The following is a 25916-nucleotide window of genomic DNA, read 5'->3' as shown; positions in this document are numbered from 1 at the left end:
AACTGAGGTCTGGTGAGCAATATTTGACTGACGGTAGGTGTGAATGAAGTTTCACAAATGCAGAACTGTCTACTGACTCTTTAAGAACCTACAGTAGTGTCGGTTTGAACCAATGGTCGTTTACCACTCAATGAGAACAGATTGCAATAGCCGAGACAATCGTAGATCCCACCAGATGTGAAGTGTGTGGCGTGATTAGATTTTTGCTGGTTATGCTTAATGTATGGACCTGAAATAATGAGTGACAAACAAGTTTGAAAATGTTGAGAATTTCAAAATGGCAGCACAAATGTTCACAATGAACAACTGAGTGGCAGACCCAGTATTAACATCATTGATCAAGTGAAACAAAAACTTAGAAGTGATCTGGTTAATAAATTCCAAAATGTTGCTCAAACCTCAAGTTACAGGATTGTTACTGTACAGCTGGGATATCACAAACAGTGTGTGAGGTGCATTCCAAAAATGCAGCACAAAGATCAAAGAATGTGTAGTGCATGGCAGTTTTTGGAGTGCTATGGAAAATACATTGTTACAGGCGACGAGATGTGGATATCCAACACTGACACAGAATCAAAACAACAGTCAAAGCAGTGTTGGCATTCAAATTCAGCCAATCCAGAAAAGTTTAAGCAATATCTGTTCTCAAATCGAAAAACGATGGCTACCATTTTTTGGAACGAAAAGGGTGTCCTTTTGACTGATTTCCTTGACTGTGGGCCAACAATTACAGCTGACGTATAATGTGAAATGAAATGTTGACCAAACTGAGATACATGACCCAGAATTGACGATGCGGGGAACTGTCGTCTGGCACAATCCTCTTTCGTCACAGTGCACTCCGACACACTGCTGCCAAAACTGAACAGAATATTCAGGATTTTCATTGGGAACTATTTGATCACCCTCTGTACAGCCCCAACCTTGCACGAAATGACCTCCTCTTCTCGCATTTGAAAAAGAGGCTGGGTGGACAGCAATTTCAAAATTCTGACGAACTCTAGTGTTACTAACTGGTTCAATTCCCAGGCTCAGACTTCTTTGCAGAGGGGTTAAAGAAGGTGGTGCTGTGCTACAGAAAGTGAACAGATATGAACAATGATTATGTGGGAAAGTAAAGTAAATACACTACTGGCCATTAAAATTGCTACACCACCAGAGACAAGGAATTGAACCGACAGGAAGAAGATTCTGTGATATGCAAATGATTAGCTTTTCAGAGCATTCACACAAGGTTGGCGCCGGTGGCAACACCTACAACATGCTGACACGAGGAAAGTTTCGAACCGATTTCTCATACACAAACAGCAATTGACCGGCGTTGCCTGGTGAAACGTTGTTGTGATGCCTCGTGTAAGGAGGAGAAATGCGTACCATCACGTTTTCGACTTTGATAAAGGTCGGATTGTAGCCTATCGTGATTGCAGTTTATCGTATCGCAACATTGCTGCTCGCGTTGGTCGAGATCCAATGACTGTTAGCAGAATATGGAATCGGTGGGTTCAGGAGGGTAATACGGAATGCCGTGCTGGATCCCAATGGCCTCTTTATCACTAGCAGTCGAGATAACAGGCATCTTATCTGCATGGCTGAAATGGATCGTGCAGCCTTGTCTCAATCCCTGAGTCAGCAGATGAGGACGTTTGCAAGACAACAACCAAACGGCGTTTGCAGCAGCATGGACTATCAGCTCAGAGACCTAGGCTGCAGTTACCCTTGATGCTGCATCAGAGACAGGAGCGCTTGCAATGGTGTACTCAACGACGAACCTGGGTGCACGAATGTCAAAACTTCATTTTTTCGGATGAATCTAGGTTCTGTTTACAGCATCATGATGGCGGCAACCGTGTATCGCGACATCACGGTGAATACACATTGGAAGTGTGTATTCGTCATCGCCATACTGGCGTGTCACCCTTCTTGATGGTATGGGGTGCCATTGGTTACACATCTCGGTCACCTCTTGTTCCCATTGACGCCACTTTGAACAGTGGACATTACATTTCAGATGTGTTACGATTCGTGGCTCTACCCTTGATTCGATCCCTGCGAAACCCTACATTTCAGCAGGATAATGCACGACTGCATGTTGCAGGTCCTGTATGGGCCTTTCTGGATACAGAAAATGTTTGACTGCTGCCCTAGCCAGCACATTCTCCAGATGTCTCACCAATTGAAAACGTCTGGTCAATGGTGGCCGAGCAACTGGCTCGTCACGATACGCCAGTCACTACTCTTGATGAACTGTGGTATCATGTTGAAGCTGCATGGGCAGCTGTACCTGTACACGCCATCCAAGCTCTGTCTGTCTCAATGCCCAGGCGTCTCAAGGCCGTTATTACGGCCAGAGGTGGTCATTCTGAGCACTGATTTCTCAGGATCTATGCACCCAAATTGCGTGAAAATGTAATCACATGTCAGTTCTAGTATAATATATTTGTCCAATGAATACCCGATTATCATCTGCATTTCTTCTTGGTGTAGCAATTTTAATGTCCAGTAGTGTATTTAGTAAAATATTACTGCCAATAAAAACCTTTTCTCGTGAACTTATTTTTTGATGAGCAAAAGGACCTCGGTTTTGGAATACACCTGATAGAAAAACACAGCAAATGAATAAAAATAAATAAATATTGGAGTACTGGAGTGAGAGGTATCCGGAGAGCTGACTCGGACGGGGCACCCGTGCCACAGGCTGTCGGAGGAGACGTACACGGCAGAGGAGGTGCGGGAGCTGCTGTGCGGGCTGCGCGAGGCGGTGCGCGCCGACGTGGAGGCGGAGCTGATGAGCCACGGCCGCGCCACCGCGCTGCTGCTGCGCCAGCTGCTGGCCCAAGCTGAGCGCTGGCACCTGCGCCTCTCCGCTGACATGTCACAGCTGCAAGACAGGTGCGGTAAACTTACTGTGTTATCAAAATCTTAAACGTGACTGCAAAACAACAAGAGGTTGAAAAATCAGTCAACCAGTTCCAAGTAAAGGTTTATTAGCCCTCGACCTAGGTTTTGATATTTGTAAAAATATCGTCTTCGGAAGTAGTGGGCCATGTTACATCACGTGATGTTACATTAGATTAGATGAAGCCAAGTGGCTCTTATCGTAAACAAAATTGACAAAACGAGAACTAACACAACCCATGTCTTTAGATATCAGCCAGATTACAAATATCTTTATTTCAGAATGAATTCTCACTGATAAATGCCCATAGTTAGAGGCTCTTGTGAACATAATATAGTAGTAGGTGTCACAGGATAAAATATTTGCATGCATGGCATTTACATTTATTAATTCTTTGCTACTAACTCTGCTCACAATAACTTTTGCAGACGGGATCCACATATACTGCTGGATGTACCTATAATATTATATTAATGTACGAGACATATTTCGGGAGATATGATGTCGTAAACATTAAGTACGAGACTAGACACTGCATGGTACTTGTGTGGGTACGCAGCTGTAAATAAATACCTGGTTTCTACACTATTTATTTGATAAACACATCCTGTTACAATCAAATTCGGTTAGTGACATCTTCAATGTTATTAATATGTCAATGCTATTAATTTATATTAATGCTTTTTTAGGTCAGGACCACCTATTTGCAACTGGATAAAGAAAACATTTGTTTTGCCAGTTGCAGATCACCTCAGTTTATTAATGCATTATCAGTGGCCTGAAGTACACATACATTTTCATTTGTATGCAGTATCTTTAAATCTCATATTCTGTCATTTTACATGTAAGTTATGAACATTTCTGATGTAAGCACCTTTTTCTTAATGTGTGTTTTATTACATATGGTGTATGTTGATATTGTTATATATGTATTCCTGCAGTGTTGCTGATGAAATTGTTGTTCTCCCTGTCGTATGAAACTCAATTTTCAGCCCACAGGTCACAAACTGTATATGAGGTCTGTTCAGAAAATTGCAGAACTTTATCCACAAAGTTTTTCTACTCTTACCTTTTACTTACTTCGCATGGTCTCCTTTGAAATACTCTTCTCCACAACTGATACACTGCTCCCAATACCGTTTCCACTTCCAGAAGCAGTCTCGGTATACCTTTTGCTGGATAGTGTCAAACCATGTCAGCAAATTTTCTTTTATCTCTTCTATCCCATTGCAAATGTTTGTCCTTTCAAAGGAGTTTTCAACTTTGGGGGAAAAAAAAAAACATCTGCAGGAGCCAGGTCTGGAGAGTATGGAGGTTGAGGCAGCACAGTGATTTCGTTTTTTTTTTGCAGTAGTCACTCACCAACAGGGATGAATGTGCGGATGCATTATCGTGACGCTAAGGCATGAATTGTGTCACATTTTCTCGCAAGTGTCGCAACGTGTCCCGATAGTACCATCAATTAACAGTTTGTCCCTGTGGCACAAATTCGTGATGAACTAATCGTTCAAAGTCAAAGAAAACTATCACCGTGGCTTTCACATTTGTATTGACCTGACGAGCTTGTTTTGATCCTGGAGAACCTTTCCTGACTCATTGTTAAGGTTGAACCTTGTTCTCAACATCTTAAACATAGACCCACATCTCATCAGCAGTTACGATTCTCTTAAGGAACATTTCATTCTCATTTGTGCGATACTAAGCCTCTTCACAGATTGCAATGTGAAGTACTTTCTGGTCTTGATGTAAGACGAACTTTGTGGCAAGACGATGCGTTGCATGATGCTGTGTCACGATTTTGTGACATGGTCCAACTGCAACGTTACATTCTTCTGCAATATCTCAGACAGTTAGTCTTCGATTGGCTCACACAATTTCATTGACATTTCTGACACGAGTGTCTGCAGTAGACGTCAAAGGGCGTCCTGAATGAGGGTCATCTGTAACTTCTGTCCGGACATTTTTAAACCATAGGGACCATTCGTAACACTGAGGACAGCTTAAGCCTCATCTCTGTAGGCTTCCTGGATCATTTGGCGTGTCTCTGTAAATGTTTTCTAGTGTTTCACACAAGATTCAATGCAGACACGTTGCTCCTTTGTCTTTACCACATAGAAATTTGCAAACTGTGTGACGCAATGTTCTACTTATTACAGCACTGAACAATAACTAACAGACATATGACAATGAAACATACAGCAATTACACATTAAATATGGGCAAGTGCAGGGATGCCAACTACATTTTAGTCCAACACACCATTGGCATAAAATTTCAAATGCTGCTGAATTTTTTGAACAGCTCTCGTACACTGCCCACTATGTTAAGTTGTTTAGTGTTATACCAGCAAATTCCCAGTTCTTTAAATAATCAAACTCCCAATTATAAAAGAGCTTCAAGTGTCTGATTTTTTTTTACAAATTAGTTAATATGTTAAATATTTGTCTTTAAGTGTGTAAGCAAGAAAAAGTTTAGAAAAGGTTTGAAATTATACCTAAAGTTCATTGGAAGTTGCTAAGTGCTCTCATTATGAAACACTGAGTAATTTGCACACCATTGTAAGCAAAAGTTATATTTTCACTCATCTCAGTGTTTACGACATCATATCCCCTGAACTATGTTTTGTATAGTAATATAATTTTGGAGGTACATGCATTGATATACACTGATAAACCAAAACATTATGACCACTGCTCACCATGATACTGGATGCTGCCTGGTGGCATTGCAGGCATGTGATGCAGTAAGAATAGTACGTAAGTGAAACACACGGACAGGGTCACCGTAGTGAAGATATGGGCTGCAAATAGGGAAATCCATTGATATAAGCGATTTTGACAAAGGGAGATTATTATTACGCAGAGCCCATGAATGAGTATCTTGAAAACGGTGAAGCTGGTCAAATGTCTGTGTGTTGCTGTTGTGAGCATCTGTGGAAAGAGGTAGAAGTACAGTGAAACTACTATTAAGCAATAAATGGTTGGATGTCCACAACTCTTCATAGAACATGGGGTGCTGAGGCTTGTCTGCTCTGTAAAGTATGATAGATGGTGATTTGTGGCATCTCTGCTGTTTTGGAGCCCACCGTTCAGTGTACGTTGTCGAACATGCAGCTCCGTAGCAGACCACCCGTACGTTTTCACATGGGGCCATCGGTATTTGACTGTCAGTCACTGGAAACACGTTGGCTCTTCGGATGAATCACATTTTTGCTACACTACATCGATGGACATCTCCACAAATGCCGTACTCGAGCCGAATGACAGCTGGAAACGTGCAGCGTGCCACAGACTCAGGCTGGTGGCAGAAGTATTATGCTGTGGGAGACATTCTCCTGAACTTGCATGGGAATTTTGTAAGTATCAAAGATAGACTGACAGCTGCGAACCACCTGCATCCCTTCATCTTCAGCAATACATCAACATCTTGGAGCCAGAACCACACTATAGTGGTTTAAGGAGCATTGTAAGGAACTCAGTTTGACATCTTGGCGACCAACCAAATTCACCTGATATAAATCCTATGGAACCCAACTGGGTCGTTCTCGGGTACCATCACCGCATAACAAACTATCAGCCCTTTATTTACTCAAATTAAATTACTTGTGCATAGACATCTAACTCCACAAACCCACCAACAAGCTGTTGGATCCCTAATATGTAGAGTCAGTGATGTATTTTGTTCCAAAGACAGACAAATAAGCTGTTAAGCAGCTGCTCATAGGAGTTTTGCTTACGTGTAAATAGTGTCTGCAAAGTGTGTTGGCAGTAAAGTTAATTGTAAAGAAGTAATAAATTAAGGTGTCATGGGTGATGTGGCAGTTTTACTGCATGGACAGCTGAAATTTATTAGGGTTATAACTTTGCTTCCACCATCTTGCAATAGATGGCAATAGCGGAAAATGATGGTGCAGGTGGTAAGTCGTAAGTGCCATACAATAACACCATCAAAATATTGGTCAGTTTTTGATTGAATCATAAAGTTATTCTTGATTGAATACATCAACTTACGAGCCCACTTCTCATTATTTGCGGGAAGTTTTAATTTTCAATGCTGCAAGAATGGATATTTTGACATTAAAAATTTGTATGACATGGGAAGAGAGAAGGTTCTTGAAACTACTGAGACAGATGGAAACCATCACAGGAGATCATTATCAAATGGAATTGATGTGTTTCAGCTGAGCTCTGAACAGCCACAGCATATCGTTAGACGTGAGAAGGTGATTTTGCAGCGTGACAGTACTTGACCCCATGTCACAAAACCTATAAAAACATACTTGCAAACATTGAAATAGGAAGTCATACCCAACCTGCTGTGTTCCCCAGACATTGCTCCCTCTGACTACCACTTTTTTCAATCAATGACACACGATTTGGCTGACCAGCGCTTCAGGTCATACGAACAAATGCAAAATTGGATTGATTTGTTGATTTCCTCAAAAGACAGCCAGTTCTTCAGCTGCAGGATTCATGTGCTGCCCAAAACATGGGAGAAAGTAGTGGCCACTGTTGACCAATCCTTTGAATTTTAATTTTTTTTGTAAGTTTTACACAACAAAGCATCGAACTTTGAGAAAAATCTCAAATACTGTATGAATGAAGTCCGGGTATTTTGTGCACCATCGCTTACAGTTTCTAACTGTAATACTTGTCTTATTGTGTTAAACTTTTAACATAAAATTAAATCTGTTAGTGAGTAGATTGAAACAGCATTTTAAATTTGGTAAATAATTATGGGAAATATTGAAAATTGAATTTTTTTTTTTGCCCCAACACAATAACTGGTAACAAGTTCTGGGTTAGCATTTTAGCAATATAGATAGTGTTGCCAACTGTGAGAAGTATTTTGAGATGTCTATGGTCAAACATTACACAGGGATAGTCAAAAAGGACTTTACAGCTTTGGAATGATAAAGAAATTTATTGAGAGAACTTGCAGAATTGGTCGATGCGTCATTTTGTAGCAACCAACCTCAAGTTTCACATAAAATTGTCAGGTGCCATTTTGGTTGGATGTAACTACCATTTGTGATGTAGCAAACATGCCACATGCCACCCCACACTCACTGCAGCAAATTGGGGATAAGTTGTGCGACGTCAGAGTAGATTTGATTTTTCAAGTCGTTAGAATGTTTGGTCGATAATGAAACTCCAGTGTTAGAAATAGAGTGATGTCAAGTGTGGGGAGTGAGGTGGGAGTGCAGTTGGCCTGTCATAGCCAGTCCACACCTGGGAATGTGATTACTGAGGAAATCTCAAACATTCATGAGGAAATGCGTTTGTGAAGTGTCTGACATCTTCACTGATCTGTGGAATTAAAAAGTTTTCAAGCATATCCAGATACACAGTACCAGTGACACACAGGGAAACTGTCGATTTATTGGGTCACAACGAACAGCCCGTCTCAACAAAGCTCTTATGCCCAACCCTGACCCCTTGCCACAAGGATATGATCCTTGTGGAAGACCTATCCAATCCACCAACTCGTCACTACATATTCCAGTCCTGACACAGACGTATCCTACCCCCATCAGACACTAAGCCATCTGAGAAAGCAGCCGTGTCATACGCCAGCTCTGCTGCAATCATTGGACAGCTTTTTATACTGGTTTGACTACCAGCCAGCTGTCCACCAGCATGAACACCCACTGCCAAACTGTGGCCGAGAGCAAAGTAGACCACCGTGCCACGCAACGTGCAGCTGAACATAACACGCTAGATTTCAGTGGCCACTTCCACTACCTTAGCCATCCAGATTATCCCTTGCCCACCAGCTTTTTTGAACTGTGCAGATAGTAATTATCCTTACAGCACATTCTCTTACCTCGGAAGTTATCCCAGCCTCAGCCTGTTATTGATGTGGTCTTCAGTCCTGAGATTGGTTTGCTGCAGCTCTCCATGCTACTCTATCCTGTGCAAGCCTCTTCATCTCCCAGTACCTGCTGCAGCCTACATCCTTCTGAATCTGCTTAGTGTATTCATCTTTTGGTCTCCCTCTACGATTTTTACCCTCCACGCTGCCCTCCAATGCTAAATTTGTGATCCCTTGATGCCTCAGGACATGTCCTACCAACCGATCCCTTCTTCTAGTCAAGTTGTGCCACAAACTTCTCTTTGCCCCAATCCTATTCAATACCTCCTCATTAGTTACGTGACCTACCCACCTAATCTTCAACTTTCTTCTGTAGCACCACATCTCGAAAGCTTCTATTCTCTTCTTGTCCAAACTATTTATTGTCCATGTTTCACTTCCACACATGGCTACATTCCATACAAATACTTTCAGAAACGACTTCCTAATACTTAAATCTATACTCAATGTTAACAAATTCCTCTTCTTCAGAAACGCTTTCCTTGCCATTGCCAGTTTACATTTTATATCCTCTCTACTTCGACCATCAACAGTTATTTTGCTCCCCAAATAGCAAAACTCCTTTACTACTTTAAGTGTCTCATTTCCTAATCTAATTCCCTCAGCATCACCTGACTTAATTCGACTACATTCCATTATCCTCATTTTGCTTTTGTTGATGTTCATCTTATACCCTCCTTTTAAGACACTGTCCATTCCGTTCAACTGCTCTTCCAAGTCCTTTGCTGTCTCTGACAGAATTACAATGTCATCGGCAAACCTCAAAGTTTTTATTTCTTCTCCATGGATTTTAATACCTACTCCGAACTTTTCTTTCATTTCCTTTACTGCTTGCTCAATATACAGATTGAATAGCATCGGGGAGAGGCTACAACCCTGTCTCACTCCCTTCCCAACCACTGCTTCCCTTTCATGTCCCTCGAGTCTTATAACTGCCATCTGGTTTCTGTACAAATTGTAAATAGCCTTTTGCTCCCTGTGTTTTACCCCTGCCACGTTCAGAATTTGAAAGAGAGTATTCCAGTCAACATTGTCAAAAGCTTTCTCTAAGTCTACAAATGCTAGAAATGTAGGTTTGCCTTTCCTTAATCTTTCTTCTAAGATAAGTTGGTTGTTGGTTGATTTTGGGAAAGGAGACCAGACAGCGAGGTCATCGGTCTCATCGGATTAGGGAAGGACGGGGAAGGAAGTCTGCCGTGCCCTTTGAAAGGAACCATCCTGGCTCTAAGATAAGTTGTAGGGTCAATATTGCCTCACACATTCCAACATTTCTACGGAATCCAAACTGATCTTCCCTGAGGTTGGCTTCTACCAGTTTTTCCATTCGTCTGTAAAGAATTTGCGTTAGTATTTTGCAGCTGTGACTTATTAAACTGATAGTTCAGTAATTTTCACATCTGTCAACACCTGCTTTCTTTGGGATCGGAATTATTATATTCTTCTTGAAGTCTGAGGGTATTTCGCCTGTCTCATACATCTTGCTCACCAGATGGTAGAGTTTTGTCAGGACTGGCTCTCCCAAGGCTGTCAGTAGTTCTAATGGAATGTTGTGTACTCCCGGGGCCTTGTTTTGACTTAGCCTGTGGTAACATATTGTCCCCCCACACCTTCACCCAGTAGTTTGGGGGTTGTTTAGGATATTTGGTGCAAAATTTATGCCGAAGAGTTACTGCAGAATTGGTTTCACAAAACCAAAATACACGGCAAGCACACTCCGCACTAGTGAAAGTATCCATTTTAACTGTGCACTAGGTTGGTGATCCTGGCTGTGGAAAGGATTATTGGTGCACTACGTGAAACAAACTTGAGGTTGTTCACTACAAAATGACACATCTACTGATTATGTAAGTTACCACAATAAATTTCTGTATCACTTCCAAAATTGTTAAGGCCTTTTTGACTCACCCTGTTTGTGGTAAGTCACTGTTATCTCACTATCCGATACTATACCACGACAAATGGCTAACTGTCCATCTGTCGGCTGTCAGTCCGTCCCTCCCCACCCGGTTTCCACCAGAACAGCCTGACTGGCAGCCCTCTGTTTACTCACTGCAGAGAGCAACTGGAGCAGGTGGCAGCACTGGAGGAGACGGGAGCGGCTCCCGAGCGGCCGCTGCCAGCGGGCGGACGGCTGGCCCCACTGGGCACGGATGGCGGCCGGGACGCGGGCGGGGCGTCCGCACTGCTGACTGCGGAGGTGCGGCGACTGGAGGCACACTGTGGCTCCCTGCAGGAGCAGCTGGAGGAGGCACGCCTTCTGGTGAGTGCAGAGTGCGGACTCTGTCGTGGGGTATCCTCCACCCATTTTGGACCTGTTGTCAGGTAAACTAGTCCTACTTGTTACAGAATAAGCCTCGGTAACTCCACAGTTTTGGTGGATTGCCACCTGGGAGTACTGTTGAAGAACTTATCTTTAAAATGTATAGCCATAACCTTCTTTTTAAGTTCCTAACTGGAAGCTTACCAATCTTCAGTCCCATTTCTAAGGTCCTGTCACAGATGATCAGATATCTCACAGTCTCTAATTATATTTACTGAGAGTTAGTTAGTATGGACACATGCAGATCATAATTGTTCTTATTTCTTCCTAAGTACAGTATAGATGAAGTGAACAAATAGGGGGTACCCAAACAAAAGAAACTGGAATAACGTTGCCATGGGTGGAGCTTGTGCTGTACGGTTCATCTGCAGTGCTTGTTTTTGCTAGCGCTGTTTTGTTCTTGTTTCATTTTTTAAGATGGCAATATTAAATGAACAACGTGCAGCTGTGAAATTTTGTTTTCTTCTTGGTAAAAATGCTGCTGAAACTGTTCTAGTAAAAATCCTGCTGGAACTGTTCTAGTAAAAATCCTGCTGAAACTGTTCTAGTAAAAATCCAGCTGAAACTGTTCTAATGTTGAAAACAGCTTACCAAGATGGCACTATAGGAAAAACTCAAGTGTACAAGTGATTTGCTCGATATAAAGATGGTGACGTGTTAATTGATGACAAACCTCATTCTGGACATACATAAACTGCCCGAATCAACAAAAAGTTTGCCTCCTGGTCAGACCGTCAATCAGACCTTTTATTTGGAAGTGTTAAGAAGATAGAGCAACAGTGTTCATCAAAAAAGACCCAATTTGTGGCAGATAGGAGATTGGGTCTCCCACCACGACAACACACCTGCACACACAGCCATCTCTGTCAGACAGTTTTTGCCTAAAAATGGCACTGTTCAGCTGCCCCACACAACGTATTTGGGCTGACTTGGCTCCATGTGACTTTCTTTTATTTTCTCACATGAAAAGGGGCGTAAAAGGACACCAATTTGGAAAAAAAGGGTAAATCCATCAGTCATTTCTAAAGATTACTACAAAAAATGTTTCTAACAGTGGAAGCATCGATGGGACAAATGTATTGGTTGTAAGGGAGAGTATTTTGTAGGGGGTAAGGTTGTTTTGTAAAGAATTTGAAAATATATAGCTTTTAAAAAATAATTCTGGTATTTTTTTGGGTTCGCCCTTGTATGTTGTGTCACATTCATTTACATAGAAAAAGTCTCAGCACTGTTATTAGTCACAAATATTTTTCAAATGACCCAAAACATATATTCTGCAATGTAGGAAAAGATAGACTGCTACCTGCACATTAATGTGCAGACAGGAACATTTAAAAGATACTTACACGTGAGCTTTTTGGCCACAGCCTTAGTCAGAAAAAGAAAGAGAAACACACACCATTCATTCACGAAAGCAAGCACATCTCATGGCCAACTTGATCACTTCAAACCAGAATGCAACCGTCACATGGCACAGAAGCAGCAATCTGGAGGGGGCGGGGAAGGAGAAGGGAAAGGAATAGCAGTGTACGGGTGGGGAGGGGGGGGGGGGGTGAGGAACTAGAAAGCCAACAGAAACAGCATCAGGAGATTGTGGGACAGAGAGGTGAGGAAAAAAGGGAGCAAAAAGGAGAGGAGCAGGGAAAGATGGATGGGTGTGTCAGCAGATGGCAGCAAACAAAGTTGGAGATGAGAATGGGGAAGGGGTGATAAGACAGGGGGGGTTGAAACTGTTAGATGAAGGGTGTGGGGACAATATTCTACCATAGGTTGAGGCAGGGATAATTTTGGGACTGGAGAATGTGTTGTAAGGATAACTACCATCTGCGCAGTTAAGAAAAGCTGGTGGTGGAGGGGACGATCTGAATGGCTCGGGTAGTGAAGCAGCTGTCGAAATCGAGCAATTTATGTTCGTCAGCATGTTGAGCCGCACCGTGGTCTACTTTGCTCTCGGCCACTGTTTGGCAGTGGGTGTTTGTTCTGGTGGACAGCTGGTTGGTAGTCATGCCAATATAAAAGCTGTGCAATGATTGCAGCAGAGCTGACTTATGACATTGCTGCTTTTGCAGGTGGTGCAGCCTCTGATAGGATAGGATAAGCCTGTAACAGGACGAGAATAGGAATTGCTGGATCAGTGGATTGGACAGGTCCCGATCTTGGGTCTTCCTAAGGGATATAACGCTTGTGGCAAGGGGTTGGGAGTGGCAGTGGCACAAGGATGGAGCCCCAAACACTCCGCCAAACAGCACTCCTCCCTCCCCCCCCACTTGCACACTTCTACCTCTGCCCCTTCCTCACTCCATCCAAATCACTCCTTCCATTCCACACGATAGTTGCATTCTGACCCGAGTCGACAGTCCTGTGCGCGTGAGGTATGCTTGCCTGTGTGAATGAATGGTGTGTTTATCTCTCTCTTTTTCTGCTGAATGCTGTGGCTAAAAGGTAATGTGTAAGTGTCTTTTAACTGAGCCTGTCTGCAACTTACTGTGCCATTTTTACGATAAGTAGCAATCTATCTTTTCCTACGTTGTTGGTATTCCAACCTGGAGTTTCCACTGTTTGGAAACACACATTGTCTGATTGTCTATTATTCATTACTATAAAATATGTTCTCTCAGCTCAGTTCACACGAACAGAAATGCAACTGAAAAAATTCCCGAGGCTGGGCTAAAGAACAGCCGCAGACTAAAAGTGGAATGAACAGAATGAATGAGAGCTCAGACTGGAGGAAGAGTTAAAACCTAAAGCAGACTGGCTGAAAATGGAGTGGGTGTTGGTCCTATAGAGACTCGAATTAGGATATCACTTAACTTTGTTAATTTATAATAGTTAACAAATTCCAAAGGTCAGAAAGTTCATCTTTTATTGGCCATTGATTTTGTCAGTGTATTTTATTTGTATATTATTTCTTATGAGCAGTATCTATTAGGCTAAGCAGTACACATTTATGCCTATGCAGTGGAAATCCCAGATTTGTGACTATGGGATCCATCTTGTATGTTAAAATTTAGTTATTGAAAATTTAGTAACTTCTAAATAGACACTCTCACTCCTTACTGGAATCAGAAAAATGTGGCTGTCAAAAGTATATCAACATATCCTGAAAAAATTATAGTCTTTTGCTATAATTGACACAGAAAGTTTGGACCAGATCAAATCTTTAAATAACTCTATCTTTTAAACTAATTAACGTAAACCCTTTACTGTAAATAGCTCTTTTTTATTTGGAAGTGGTCTTTCTTTCAGAATTTACCTATTAGCTCATATGCTTTTCCCTTCATCTAACTGTACAAAATTTTATAACTACAATAACTTTTGATTTCCATTGTTTCTGACAAAACTAATTAGCTCATTGCAAATGAGACAACAAACTGAATGACCTGAATAACAAAGTTATGTGGGGGGAATTTGTTTCTACTGTTTTGATAATATGCATCCTACGTGCTTAATGTAGTAAATTTAACACTGGAATTTTGAAAAGAAAGTTAGTGAAAATTTTATGTAGACCTTAATACATGACATAGGAGGGCATACACAGTAGCACGGTGCATATCAACCTGCTTTGTTACAGAGAGAAAAGATGAAACTGCATTTCCAGCTGTGTGACTGGGAGAATACTGAGCAAGGTGGTGCAGTGGTTAGCCCACTGGACTTGCCTTCGGGAGGACGTCTGTTCAAACTCGTGTCCGGCCATCCCGATTTAGGTTTTTCGTGATTTCCCTAAATCACTTCAGGTCAAATGCCAGGATGATCCCTCTGAAAGGGCACGGCCTACTTGCTTCCCCATCCATCCCTAATCCCACGGAACTGATGACCTCATTGTTTGGGACTACTCTAGTGCCTGCCCTCACCATGTCTCAAGTATCAAATTAATCTTTTCCCCACAGGCGTGATATAACCTTGCCTTTACAGTTGTAGTTGATAGATTATTGGCAGAAGGCGATGGAACAACTCCACTTAAGTAAGAGTCCACTTCAGACTCAAGTATGTACATTTTCACCAACAGAAATCTGCTCTTGTTGGAACAGAAAAAAGGTGACTTTGTTTCCCTTAAAAAAAAAACTCTGAAAAAAAGTGGGGAACCAGCTACCACAATCTTCATTCCACCTTCCTAACTGAAAGTTTTGGCGTACAAAAATATTTGCGCTCTTTTAACATAGAACATTCTGAATGCTTTTAGCCAGTCTCTGTTTGTGGTTAAGCCCTCATAGACAACATCTCGCTGTCTATATATGTCTCTCTCCATTGTCCCATTGAGTTACAGTACACACTCCACTGCAACTGTGCCCTCTCTCACTACTTACTCTGCCTCCTTTTCTCCTCTGTGTGGGCTCTAATCTCTCTGATTTTATCCTCATGGTCTCTTCGGAAGATATACGTAGGAGGGAGCAATATACTGCTTGACTCCTCGGTGAAGGTACGTTCTCGAAACTTCAACAAAAGCCTGTACCGAGCTACTGAGCGTCTCTCCTGCAAAGTCTTCCACTGGAGTTTATCTATCATCTCCGTAACGCTTTCGTGATTACTAAATGATCCTGTAACGAAGCGCGCTGCTCTCTGTTGGATCTTCTCTATCTCTTCTATGAACCCTATCTGGTACGGATCCCACACCGGCGAGCAGTATTCAAGCAGTGGGCGAGCAAGTGTACTGTAACCTACTTCCTTTGTTTTCAGATTGCATTTCCTTAGGATTCTTTCAATGAATCTCAGTCAGGCACCTGCTTTACCGACAATTATTTTTATATGGTCATTCCATTTTAAATCACTCCTAATGCCTACTCCCAGGTAATTTATGGAATTATCTGCTTCCAGTTTCTGATCTGCTATATTGTACCTAAATGATAAAGGATCTTTCTTTCTATGTATTCACAGCACATTACACTTGTTTACATTGAGATTCAGTTGTCATTCACTGCACCATGCATGAATTCATTGCAGATCCTCCTGCATTTCAGTACAATTTCCCATTGTTACAACCTCTCGATATACCACAGCATCATCCGCAAAAAGCCTCAGTGAACTTCTAATGTTATCCACAAGGTCATTTATGTGTATTGTGAATAGCAACGGTCCTACGACACTCCTCTGCGGCACACCTGAAATCACTCTTACTTCGGAAGACTTCTCTCCATTGAGAATGACATGCTGCGTTCTTTTATCTAGGAACTCTTCAATCCAATCACACAATTGGTCTGATAGTCGATACGCCCTTACTTTGTTCATTAAACGACTGTGGGGAACTGTATTGAACGTCTTGCGGAAGTCAAGAAACACGCCATCTACCTGGGAACCCGTGTCTATGGCCCTCTGAGTCTCGTGGACGAATAGCGCGCGCTGGGTTTCACACGATCGTCTTTTTCGAAACCCATGCTGATTCCTACAGAGTAGATTTCTAGTCTTCAGGAAAGTCATTATACTCTAACATAATACGTGTTCCAAAATTCTACAACTGCTCGACGTTAGAGGTATAGGTCTATAGTTCTGCACATCTGTTCGACGTCCCTTCTTGAAAACGGGGATGACCTGTGCCCTTTTCCAATCCTTTGGAATGCTACGCTCTTCTAGAGACCTACGGTACATCGCTGCAAGAAGGGGGGCAAGTTCCTTCGCGTACTCTGTGTAAAATTGAACTGGTATCCAATCAGGTCCAGCGGCATTTCCTCTTTTGAGCGATTTTAATTGTTTCTCTATCCCTCTGTCGTCTATTTCGATATCTACCATTTTGTCATCTGTGTAACAATCTAGAGAGGGAACTACAGTGCAGTCTTCCTCTGTGAAACAGCTTTGGAAAAAGACATGTAGTATTGCAGCCTTTAGTCTGCCATCCTCTGTTTCAGTACCACTTCGGTCACAGAGTGTCTGGACATTTTGTTTTGATCCACCTACCACTTTGACATAAAACCAAAATTTCTTAGGATTTTCTGCCAAGTCAGTACATAGAACTTTCTTCACCCAAATTAACAAACACACACAGAGCCACTTTACCTCTCCCACCATCACTGTTCCCTCCTTCTTTCTCTCCCACTGTCAATGTCTCCTCTCTCTTCCATCGTCACTGTCCCTCTTCTTCTCTCTTTTGGCACAGAAAAGGGCAAGGTGAGGAAGCAGAACTAAGCAGCTGGCTCCTCACTTTTCTGTCATTTGCCTTTTCTGTGCTCTGACAGGGGCATTTTTTCCATTCTCCCAAAGTGGTCCTACTACATCATCAGTTACAGTTGCAGTGAGCACAGGATTATCAATATTGGACCGTGGGTCAATGCAAATGTGTCACCTGGTCAAATGAACCACATTTTATAGGTAAGTGAGCACTGTATCAAAACTGGGCTGTTTTTCTTATTGTGGGTTGATTTTAAGTCATCGATGTATTGCGAGATTCCGAGTCTTGACTTGTTCCCTGTAACAACGGTTATCTTCTTTTCCTAATTTCCAGGTTACCATCTTGTTTTTTCTTGATGTTGTAGTTCTGCTATGCGGTTAATATATTTGACTGCTGACATCTTTTCTGATTGTGGAGGGGTGAGGGCTATAAGAGAGCTTCTACATTCAAACACTCACTACGAAATCACAAAACATGGTACCATTTATTCTTCTGTGTTCAAATAAGTTCTCAACTCACAACAACTGACAATTAATAAAGCTTTCTAGACACATGTTCATACAAGATGCTTCACTGCTTGATCAAAACCATAAGCATGGCACAGAGTCTGTATAAAAACATTCATTTTTATCTAGTGCTCTACATTTGTCACAAGGCTCCTTTCTTCTTTGGAGTCCACAGCACGCCCCATGCACAACAGCAAAGTGCAAGTGACCCCTCACTGGCCAGTCCAAATTACTCATTCGACGTCGCTTTCTGCGCTGTGCCCATAATTTTCTTTCTCATATCTGCATCCAAATTCCAACAAACCGGGAACAGTAGTTGTTGTTTATGCTGCTACTAACTAAAGTTGCAAAATTTGCAATTTCACACACACACACACACACACACACACACACACACACACACACACACACATCGTGCAGTGCATAGTTTTAGTACAAGGAACGTGAGTCATGTTGCAATGCTTTATAGCAATGTGTACCACTACAGTGGCAAGTGATAGATAAGTTTTCTCCCCGTCACTCAGCCGTAGCCAAGCCAGCAGCACCTAATGTTGCTGTACAGAGCAAATAAAGAACTGCGAAGTAATTTACAGAGAAATTAAATATTTAAACAATGTTACAAGACTTTTCCAGATTATGTAAAACTATGAAAAAGTTAAGTACCTACATCTACATCTACATCCACACTCTGTTATGGCGGAGGGTACTTTTAGTACTTCTAGAGGTTCTCCCTTCTATTCCAGTCTCTCTCTTTTTTGAGTCTCAGAGTGATCCACTGATTAGTTGCCACAAAAGTGCATATTATTAAAGCTATAAAGTTGTACTTTTGCAGTTGGGTTCAATTTTATATAAAAATATTCTGTACAGGTTTTCATAAAGGTGTCTCTATAACTTTTTGAATCATTAGGTAAATACTTATTTTTGTATCAATAACTGTAAAAACAAGTTAGATTAACTAACCTTTATAATGAATATACAAAGCTGAACTGGCATCACTGTCTTAATTATATGTAATAATGGAGCTGTACAACTGCAAGATGATAATGTAATTTGGTCAAGACACAGAAGTTAGAAAAGAGACAATTTGGCAGTCACAATCTACCCTCAGTTCCACATGAAAAATTCTGTGAATTTAAATTTAGGAGTTATCAAACTGAGATTTTTAAAGAACATAAACAGGGTACAGTTTTATGTAGAGAAAAACTGGGAATTTGTCAATCTTCACCTGACACTGATGTAAATAATTTTGTAGTCAAAAAGGGAGCTATTTGAGCACTTATGCAGGCATTGGAAGTGATCTATCTCCAGTTGTTCCGTTTGACATCTGCACCGAGACTATATAAAGACCGACCTGTCTTCACCTAAGAGGTTATTTGACTGTGTCTGCTGAGCCTCGGATGGTGTTAAAAATGACTGGCACAATTGTTTTTTCAATCAATTTAACCATCGTGCAGATTTAGTGCAAATGTGTGAAAAGAACTTTTGGGTCAATGATTTTGTGGAAAGCCTGTGTTTCATTTTAGATGTTTTGTTCTGTGTCCCACCCATTGCGTTATAGAAAACCATGTGGTAAGTGGTGTACTTTATTCCCCACTTTTAAGGCGAGAAATTAACTGTACATAATTAATGGATGAAACAATAGTTAGTAATACTTGGAACTTCGAGCTGAAACCATCTCTGAAATGCGACAAGTGCTGATTGTGCACTTTAATTAAATAAACTGATTGATCAAATGACAGTAGACTTTTATTTATTGTCCTCTGAAGTATACACAGGGAGATAGAACATTTTATTTCAGTTTCGGCAAGCTGAGTTGTAGACTGAAGATTACGGTCAGCATGTTCTCCAACACTTTCCGGCTGTCTGCCCAAATTATTTTCAGCCTCTTGTAAAAGGCAGTGGTATTAAAAAACACAAAGACATGTCAAACCGAACAACAAACCTAAAATTTTTACCTGCCGCCCCACAGTTTTTTGTTACAGCAGGTCAGTGATTGTGTCCAGATATGCCACATTCCAAATGAACGGCTGCTTGAAACATGCACCGTGCCACAGACAATAACAGTGTGAGCATTCACTTGGGTTTCCATAGGACCTTTCACACCTCCACAGTCATTCACTACAATTACCATTGAAACAGTCTTAACTTGATTTATATATTAAATATCCTTTGAACAGAGTGATGTTTCTCTCTTCTTTTTGGAAGAAAAGGATGTACCATCCAGTCTGAGGTAAAACATGCAGTATAATACAGACACAAATAATGTCGCTGTTTTTATTGGAGGATTGCAGGCTGCGATGTATCCAGGTATCAGTTTCAGGACAAGAAATGTAGAAATGGGAGAAACATCTCTCTCTCCAGAGGATATGTTGTAAGAAATTTTACAAAAATGTACAAATGCTGGAACTTAAACAGTGGCAACTATTTATTCACAACCGATACAAAAGAGTTACATGTTGGCACCTGTTACTGTCGTCCAAAGTAGTCACCAGCTTTGTGTAGAACCTGTTGCCAGCAATGTGGAAGGCATAGCTGTGAGGAGGGGGCGTGAGTCGTGTTTGGGTAGCTCAGATGGTAGAGCACTTGCCCGCGAAAGGCAAAGGTCCCGAGTTCGAGTCTTGGTCCGGCACACAGTTTTAATCTGCCAGGAAGTTTCATATCAGCGCACACTCTGCTGCAGAGTGAAAATTTCATTCTGGAGGCATAGCATACCATTAGCAGAGCCTGTTCTGTGCGAATGGAGTGATCTACTGCCTTTCGAATCTCTGGAACAGTTCTGAAGCAAAGACCTCAATGACACTGTCATGCTGTATGACCTCTGGCACATTCAATCTTGATCCAACTCCATTGTTCCTGTTTTGAAAACTTAGTGACACCATTACATTAGACCAATCGCTCACAAGTGACTATGTTTCCTTCGATTGTGCGCACGCTGGTGACGTGGGACGGGCAAGTCCATTTGCTCGGAGGTAAGGTAGGTATGTCAACAACACTTGCTATCAGTGACAATAGTAGATTCCGTTGCATAGTGTCTCCACAGCAGTGTTGCCATTATTTAAGTTGCAACCTACATATATAGTGTTGTCTGACATACGCACAATACGTGCACCCAGAATCACAGACGGGAAGAGACAGATAGTTGACGAATGAAAAATTTTATATTGGCTTAAAAAACATTAGAATACAAATATATGTTCATCTTTCTTTTTGTACATATCTTTTATATTGCATCTTCACCCTGCACAGTGTTACGATACTTATTAAATGACATATAGTTTATGGCTAAACCAAAATAAGGTATATCCCACAGATCAACTGCACGCCTTTTGTTTGATGGCTTGCCGTATGGTAATGACATCTTCCACCAGGAAACTGTTCATGTCACAAGACCAGAATAGTTGTGATACAGTATTGCGAGGAGTGTAATGGTGAACTCATGTTCATGTCTTGACTAGCAGATTCACTTGCTCCGCGTAACTATGCATTTTCATTTGGTCTGACATATCTCTGGAAACCTACCAAGGGCTTCTCAAATACACATCATGCATGATCAGTGCTGTATAGTTTTCTAAATTTGGACAGATATGCTGTTAAGTAGGTGGTCACAATATTTTAGCCATATTTGAAGATGGTACTTAGTTTAAAATCATGCCTTGTGTCTTAAATGAGATTCTCCATAAGGAGATGAATGCTTCATTTGTTAACACCAAATGAAAAACACTGGAGGAAAACAACTTCAAAATTTTAAAATGTAAACTTTCTTGGCTATAAATGTCACAGTTAATAATATGTTCTGGGCTATTATGCTGTGGTCGAACGAATTTCACATTTAAATCCAACATTTCATCCCCGTATACTCACTACATTTTCAAGAGGGATCGTAACTTCTTTGCATGTCCGATTCACACCCTGGCACACTACTCAATGCAGCAGAATTCTGTTTACATGTGCTCCTGTTCAGTGGGGTGGTGCCACGTGCTTAGAATACCCGGGTGCAATTGGTAATGGGTTGTTGTTGGTTGCCATCATCCACTGTTGCCATCAGCCCCTGGTGGAAGACTGGTAACACATCTTCTTTAGCATTAGATGTGAAATTCCTGGGGTGTTTTAAAACCTCTATGGCATCTCAGTATAGTCTTTCATGATATCTGCTTGTGTCACTCGAGTCCAATCAAAATGAATGTGGTGGTCTCACAGCTGCAAAGCATGTTCCACAACAGCTGATCTACTGATCTTCCCCCCTTCTGTAATTGCCCTTTTGATCTTATAGTCGTTTTTTGACCATTCTTTTTGTAGTGCCCTCATATACCTCCCCATAACCACATGGAATCTATAAATTCCTGCTTTCTCCAGTGGTTGGCACGGATTTGTAGATTACCGCGATGTTCTGTTTTTTCAAGATTTTTCCTATGCAGTCAGTAATGTCCTTAATGAAAGGCAGGAAAACTTTTGATTTGAACAGTGCTTGTGCATCACTACGATTCCAATGGAACAGTCTTAACGCTCTTTTTACCTTGACGGACGAATAACCATTCTTGAGCTATGCATTAGTGAAAATGTTTTAATTCTGTGTCGAGCAGCTCTGGTTTGCAGACGTTCCTTGCTGTCTCCGACAACGTTTCCATGATGCCTCACTTTTGTTGTGCATTGTTTGAATCCCAGTATAGGTAATGGTCTGCGTGCATGGGTTTTTGGTAAACTGTGTGGCCTAAGCTAACACCTTCTTTCATGAAAACTAGCATATCAAGAAAATTTCTCACTGAGATGTTTGTCAAAGCACCCTAGTTTCTCTCTGCCATGTATCCCGAAAATAAACATATTATCCACGTACCAGAACAAAATATTTGGTTTCTTGTTGACAGTTTCCAGGGCCTGCTCCTCGAATTTTTACTTAAAGAAATTTGCTATAACTCTGCTTAAGGGGCTCCCCATAGCCACACCATCTGTCTTTCCCCATAGCCACACAATCTGTCTATTCATAGAAATTGTCATTTAATTTGAAATACATGGTTGTGAGGCAATATTTAAACATTTCTGCAATATTGGGAGAAAAAGTCTGGTTCAGCTGTCATGACGCCTCACTGAGCGGAGCCATGGTAAATAGTTGTACCACATCAACACTTAAAGTAGTAAAGGAGTTTTGTTATTTGGGGAGCAAAATAACTGATGATGGTCGAAGTAGAGAAGATATGAAATGTAGACTGGCAATGGCAAGAAGAGAAATTTGTTAAAATCGAGTATAGATTTAAGTGTCAGGAAGTCGTTTCTGAAAGTATTTGTATGGAGTGTAGCCATGTATGGAAGTGAAACATGGATGATAAATAGTTTAGATAAGAAGAGAATAGAAGCTTTTGAAATGTGGTGCTACAGAAGAATGCTGAAGATTAGATGGGTAGATCACATAACTAATGAGGAGGTATTGAATAGGATTGGGGAGAAGAGAAGTTTGTGGCACAACTTGACTAGAAGAAGGGATCAATTGGTAGGACATGTTCTGAGGCATCAAGGGATCACCAATTTAGCATTGGAGGGCAGCGTGGAGGGTAAAAATCGTAGAGGGAGACCAAGAGATGAATACACTAAGCAGATTCAGAAGGATGTAGGCTGCAGTAGGTACTGGGAGATGATGAAGCTTGCACAGGATAGAGTAGCATGGAGAGTTGCATCAAACCAGTCTCAGGACTGACGATCACAACAACAATAACACATCAACACTAACTAATATGTCTTCTGGCTGGACCACTATGGTGTTTGATTTACTGATGAAATGTGCTGAATTTTTGGTATACACTATGTGATCAAAAATAGCAGGACACCCCCCAAAAACATACTTTTTCATATTGGGTGCATTGTTCTGCCACCCACTGCCAGGTATTCCATATCAGTGACCTCAGTAGTCATTAGACATCGTGAGAGAGCAGAATGGGTTGCTCCGTGGAACTCACAGACTTCAAACGTGGCCAGGTGATTGGGTGTCACTTGTGTCATACATCCCGTACGCAATTTCCACACTCCTAAACATCCCTAGGTCCACTGTTTCCGATGTGATAGTGGAGTGGAAATGTGAAGGAACATGTACAGCACAAAAGCGTACAGGTTGACCTCGCCTGTTAACTGGCAAAGACCGTCGACAGTTGAAGAGAGTCATAATGTGTAATAGGCAGACATCTATCTAGACCATCACACAGGAATTCCAAACTGCATCTGGATCCACTGCAAGTTCTATGACAGTTAGGCAAGAGGTGAGAAAACTTGGATTTCATGCTTGAGTGGCTGCTCATAAGCCACACATCTCGCCACCAGTAAATGCCAAATGACACCTTGCTTGGTGTAAGGAGCATAAACATTGGACGATTGAGTAGTGGAAAAACGTTGTGTGGAGTGAAGAATCATGGCACACGATGTGGCGATCCAATGGCAGGGTGTGGATATGGCGAATACCCGGTGAACGCCATCTGCCAGCATGTGTAGTGTCAACAGTAAAATTCGGAGGTGGTGGTGTTATGGTGTGGCCATGTTTTTTATGAAGGGGGCTTGCACCCATTGTTGTTTTGCATGGCACTATCACAGCACAGGCCTGCATTGATGTTTTAAGGACCTTGTTGCTTCCCACTCTTGAAGAGCAATTCGGGGATGGCGATTGATCTTTCAAGACGATCGAGCACCTGTTCATAATGCACGGCCTGTGGTGGAGTGGTTACACGACAATAACATCCCTGTAATGGACTGGACTGCACAGAATCCTGACCTGAATCCTATAGAACACCTTTGGGATGTTTTGGAATGCCGATTTTGTGCCAGGCCTCACCAACCGACATCGATACCTCTTCCTCACTGCAGCACTCCATGAAGAATGGGCTGCCATTCCCCAAGAAACTTTCCAGCACCTGATTGAACATATGCCTGTGAGAGTGGAAGCTGTCATGAAGGCTGAGGGTGAGCCAACACCATATTGAATTCCAGCATTACCGATGGAGAGCGCCACTTACTTGTAAGTCATTTTCAGCCAGGTTTCCGGATACTTTTGATCACGTAGTGTATGAAACCAACTGGCCCACATGTGGCCATAATAATAGTTTCAGGAACTTGACAGTTGAATAGTGGACAAACCATAGCACTCACTATAGTTTTAGAGGAACATGGTCTTTGTGCACCTTTGGCAACCTGTAAAGTCTTGGTGGTAGCACTACTGAATTGAACAAACTTCAAAATTGTGTTGGAACAGTTTAAGAATGTCTGGATCTTTATGTGGTCATAGCTGAAATGAAACTACACTATTACAATCTAGAAATAAAGCTGTAGTTCAGGTAGTGGGATGATGAAAGTCAACAACTTGTGGTGTTTCAAGTTACCACATGGAAACACAGCCACATGTAACAATGTAGAATGTAGCATACACAATGTTAAAAAAAAAATTTCCAGCCTGAAATAGAAATGTGTTGCAGCTATGTGCACAGTCTCTTCTTGCAACCAGTGTCAAATTATTTTAAAAGTGACTGGTTCCCCAGTGACCTGTTGTTAGTGCTGTACTGCAAGTACCCTGAAGGATTTGAGGAGAGAAATGAGCAGAAGTAAAATACTGACTGGATACTGGTTGTCAGTGCTTTTAGTTTTGAGTCCTTACAACTGTTGCTACTGTTTTAGTGTTGCAGCTTGTTTCTGTTTTTAGCTGATGACTTGTAAAAACTGTGTATGTGGTTTTCTCATCTCATCTCAGGCTCAGGTTAGGCAGCAGCAGATAATTCGCCTGAACGACGAACTGGACTCTGCGAGAGAGAAGCTCGCCGTGGCTGCCGCTTCTTCACAACTCGCCAAGGAACGGCAGGAGGCCACGGTCCCCAGTGACCGCATCCCCGAGGTGAGTCGCACGACCTCTGACCGTAGATTCACGTAGGTGACACACACCTCTGTCTCTGTCATGTTGTGGTTTTAAACCGATTCTAAGTCACATTTCAGAGGGCAGAAAGCCGAGTTTTTGTCATTACACAATGTGTAAAGAGGTGCCAACACTTACGGTTTTCCTCATTTGTAGCTGAATATTTTAATAATTGAATGACTCGATGTACTACTGTTCTATATATAATGATACAGTTAACCTAATTTGATTAATTTTTAATGCAGTCGTTACATGAAGGCGTACTGAAAAGTAATCCCTCTAAAGAATTTAGGTGAAAACTCTTAAAGCTTTTTAAATGAAACAAATGGTGTTAAGATTCTGCATAT

General features: G+C 41.6%; 1 protein-coding gene across 3 annotated transcripts in view; it reads left to right on the top strand.

Annotated features, from left to right (window-relative positions):
- The window catches only part of LOC124552734 (leucine zipper transcription factor-like protein 1), a 59534-nt gene that overhangs the window by 10556 nt on the left and 23062 nt on the right, over positions 1-25916 (top strand). For all 3 annotated transcript variants that reach the window (XR_006967971.1, XM_047127076.1, XM_047127077.1), the window contains exons 3-5: positions 2695-2889; positions 10826-11030; positions 25411-25551. Coding sequence is in view for 2 of the 3 variants with exons in the window: in XM_047127076.1 (XP_046983032.1) it covers positions 2695-2889; positions 10826-11030; positions 25411-25551 (541 nt within the window). In the remaining variant the exon portion in view is untranslated. The remainder of the gene's footprint in view (positions 1-2694; positions 2890-10825; positions 11031-25410; positions 25552-25916) is intronic.

The sequence above is a fragment of the Schistocerca americana genome, chromosome 10 (genome assembly GCF_021461395.2).
Source record: "Schistocerca americana isolate TAMUIC-IGC-003095 chromosome 10, iqSchAmer2.1, whole genome shotgun sequence".
Lineage (NCBI taxonomy): Eukaryota > Metazoa > Arthropoda > Insecta > Orthoptera > Acrididae > Schistocerca > Schistocerca americana.
The sequence above is the reverse complement of the archived record's forward strand: the minus strand, read 5'-3'. Positions and strand labels throughout refer to the sequence as shown.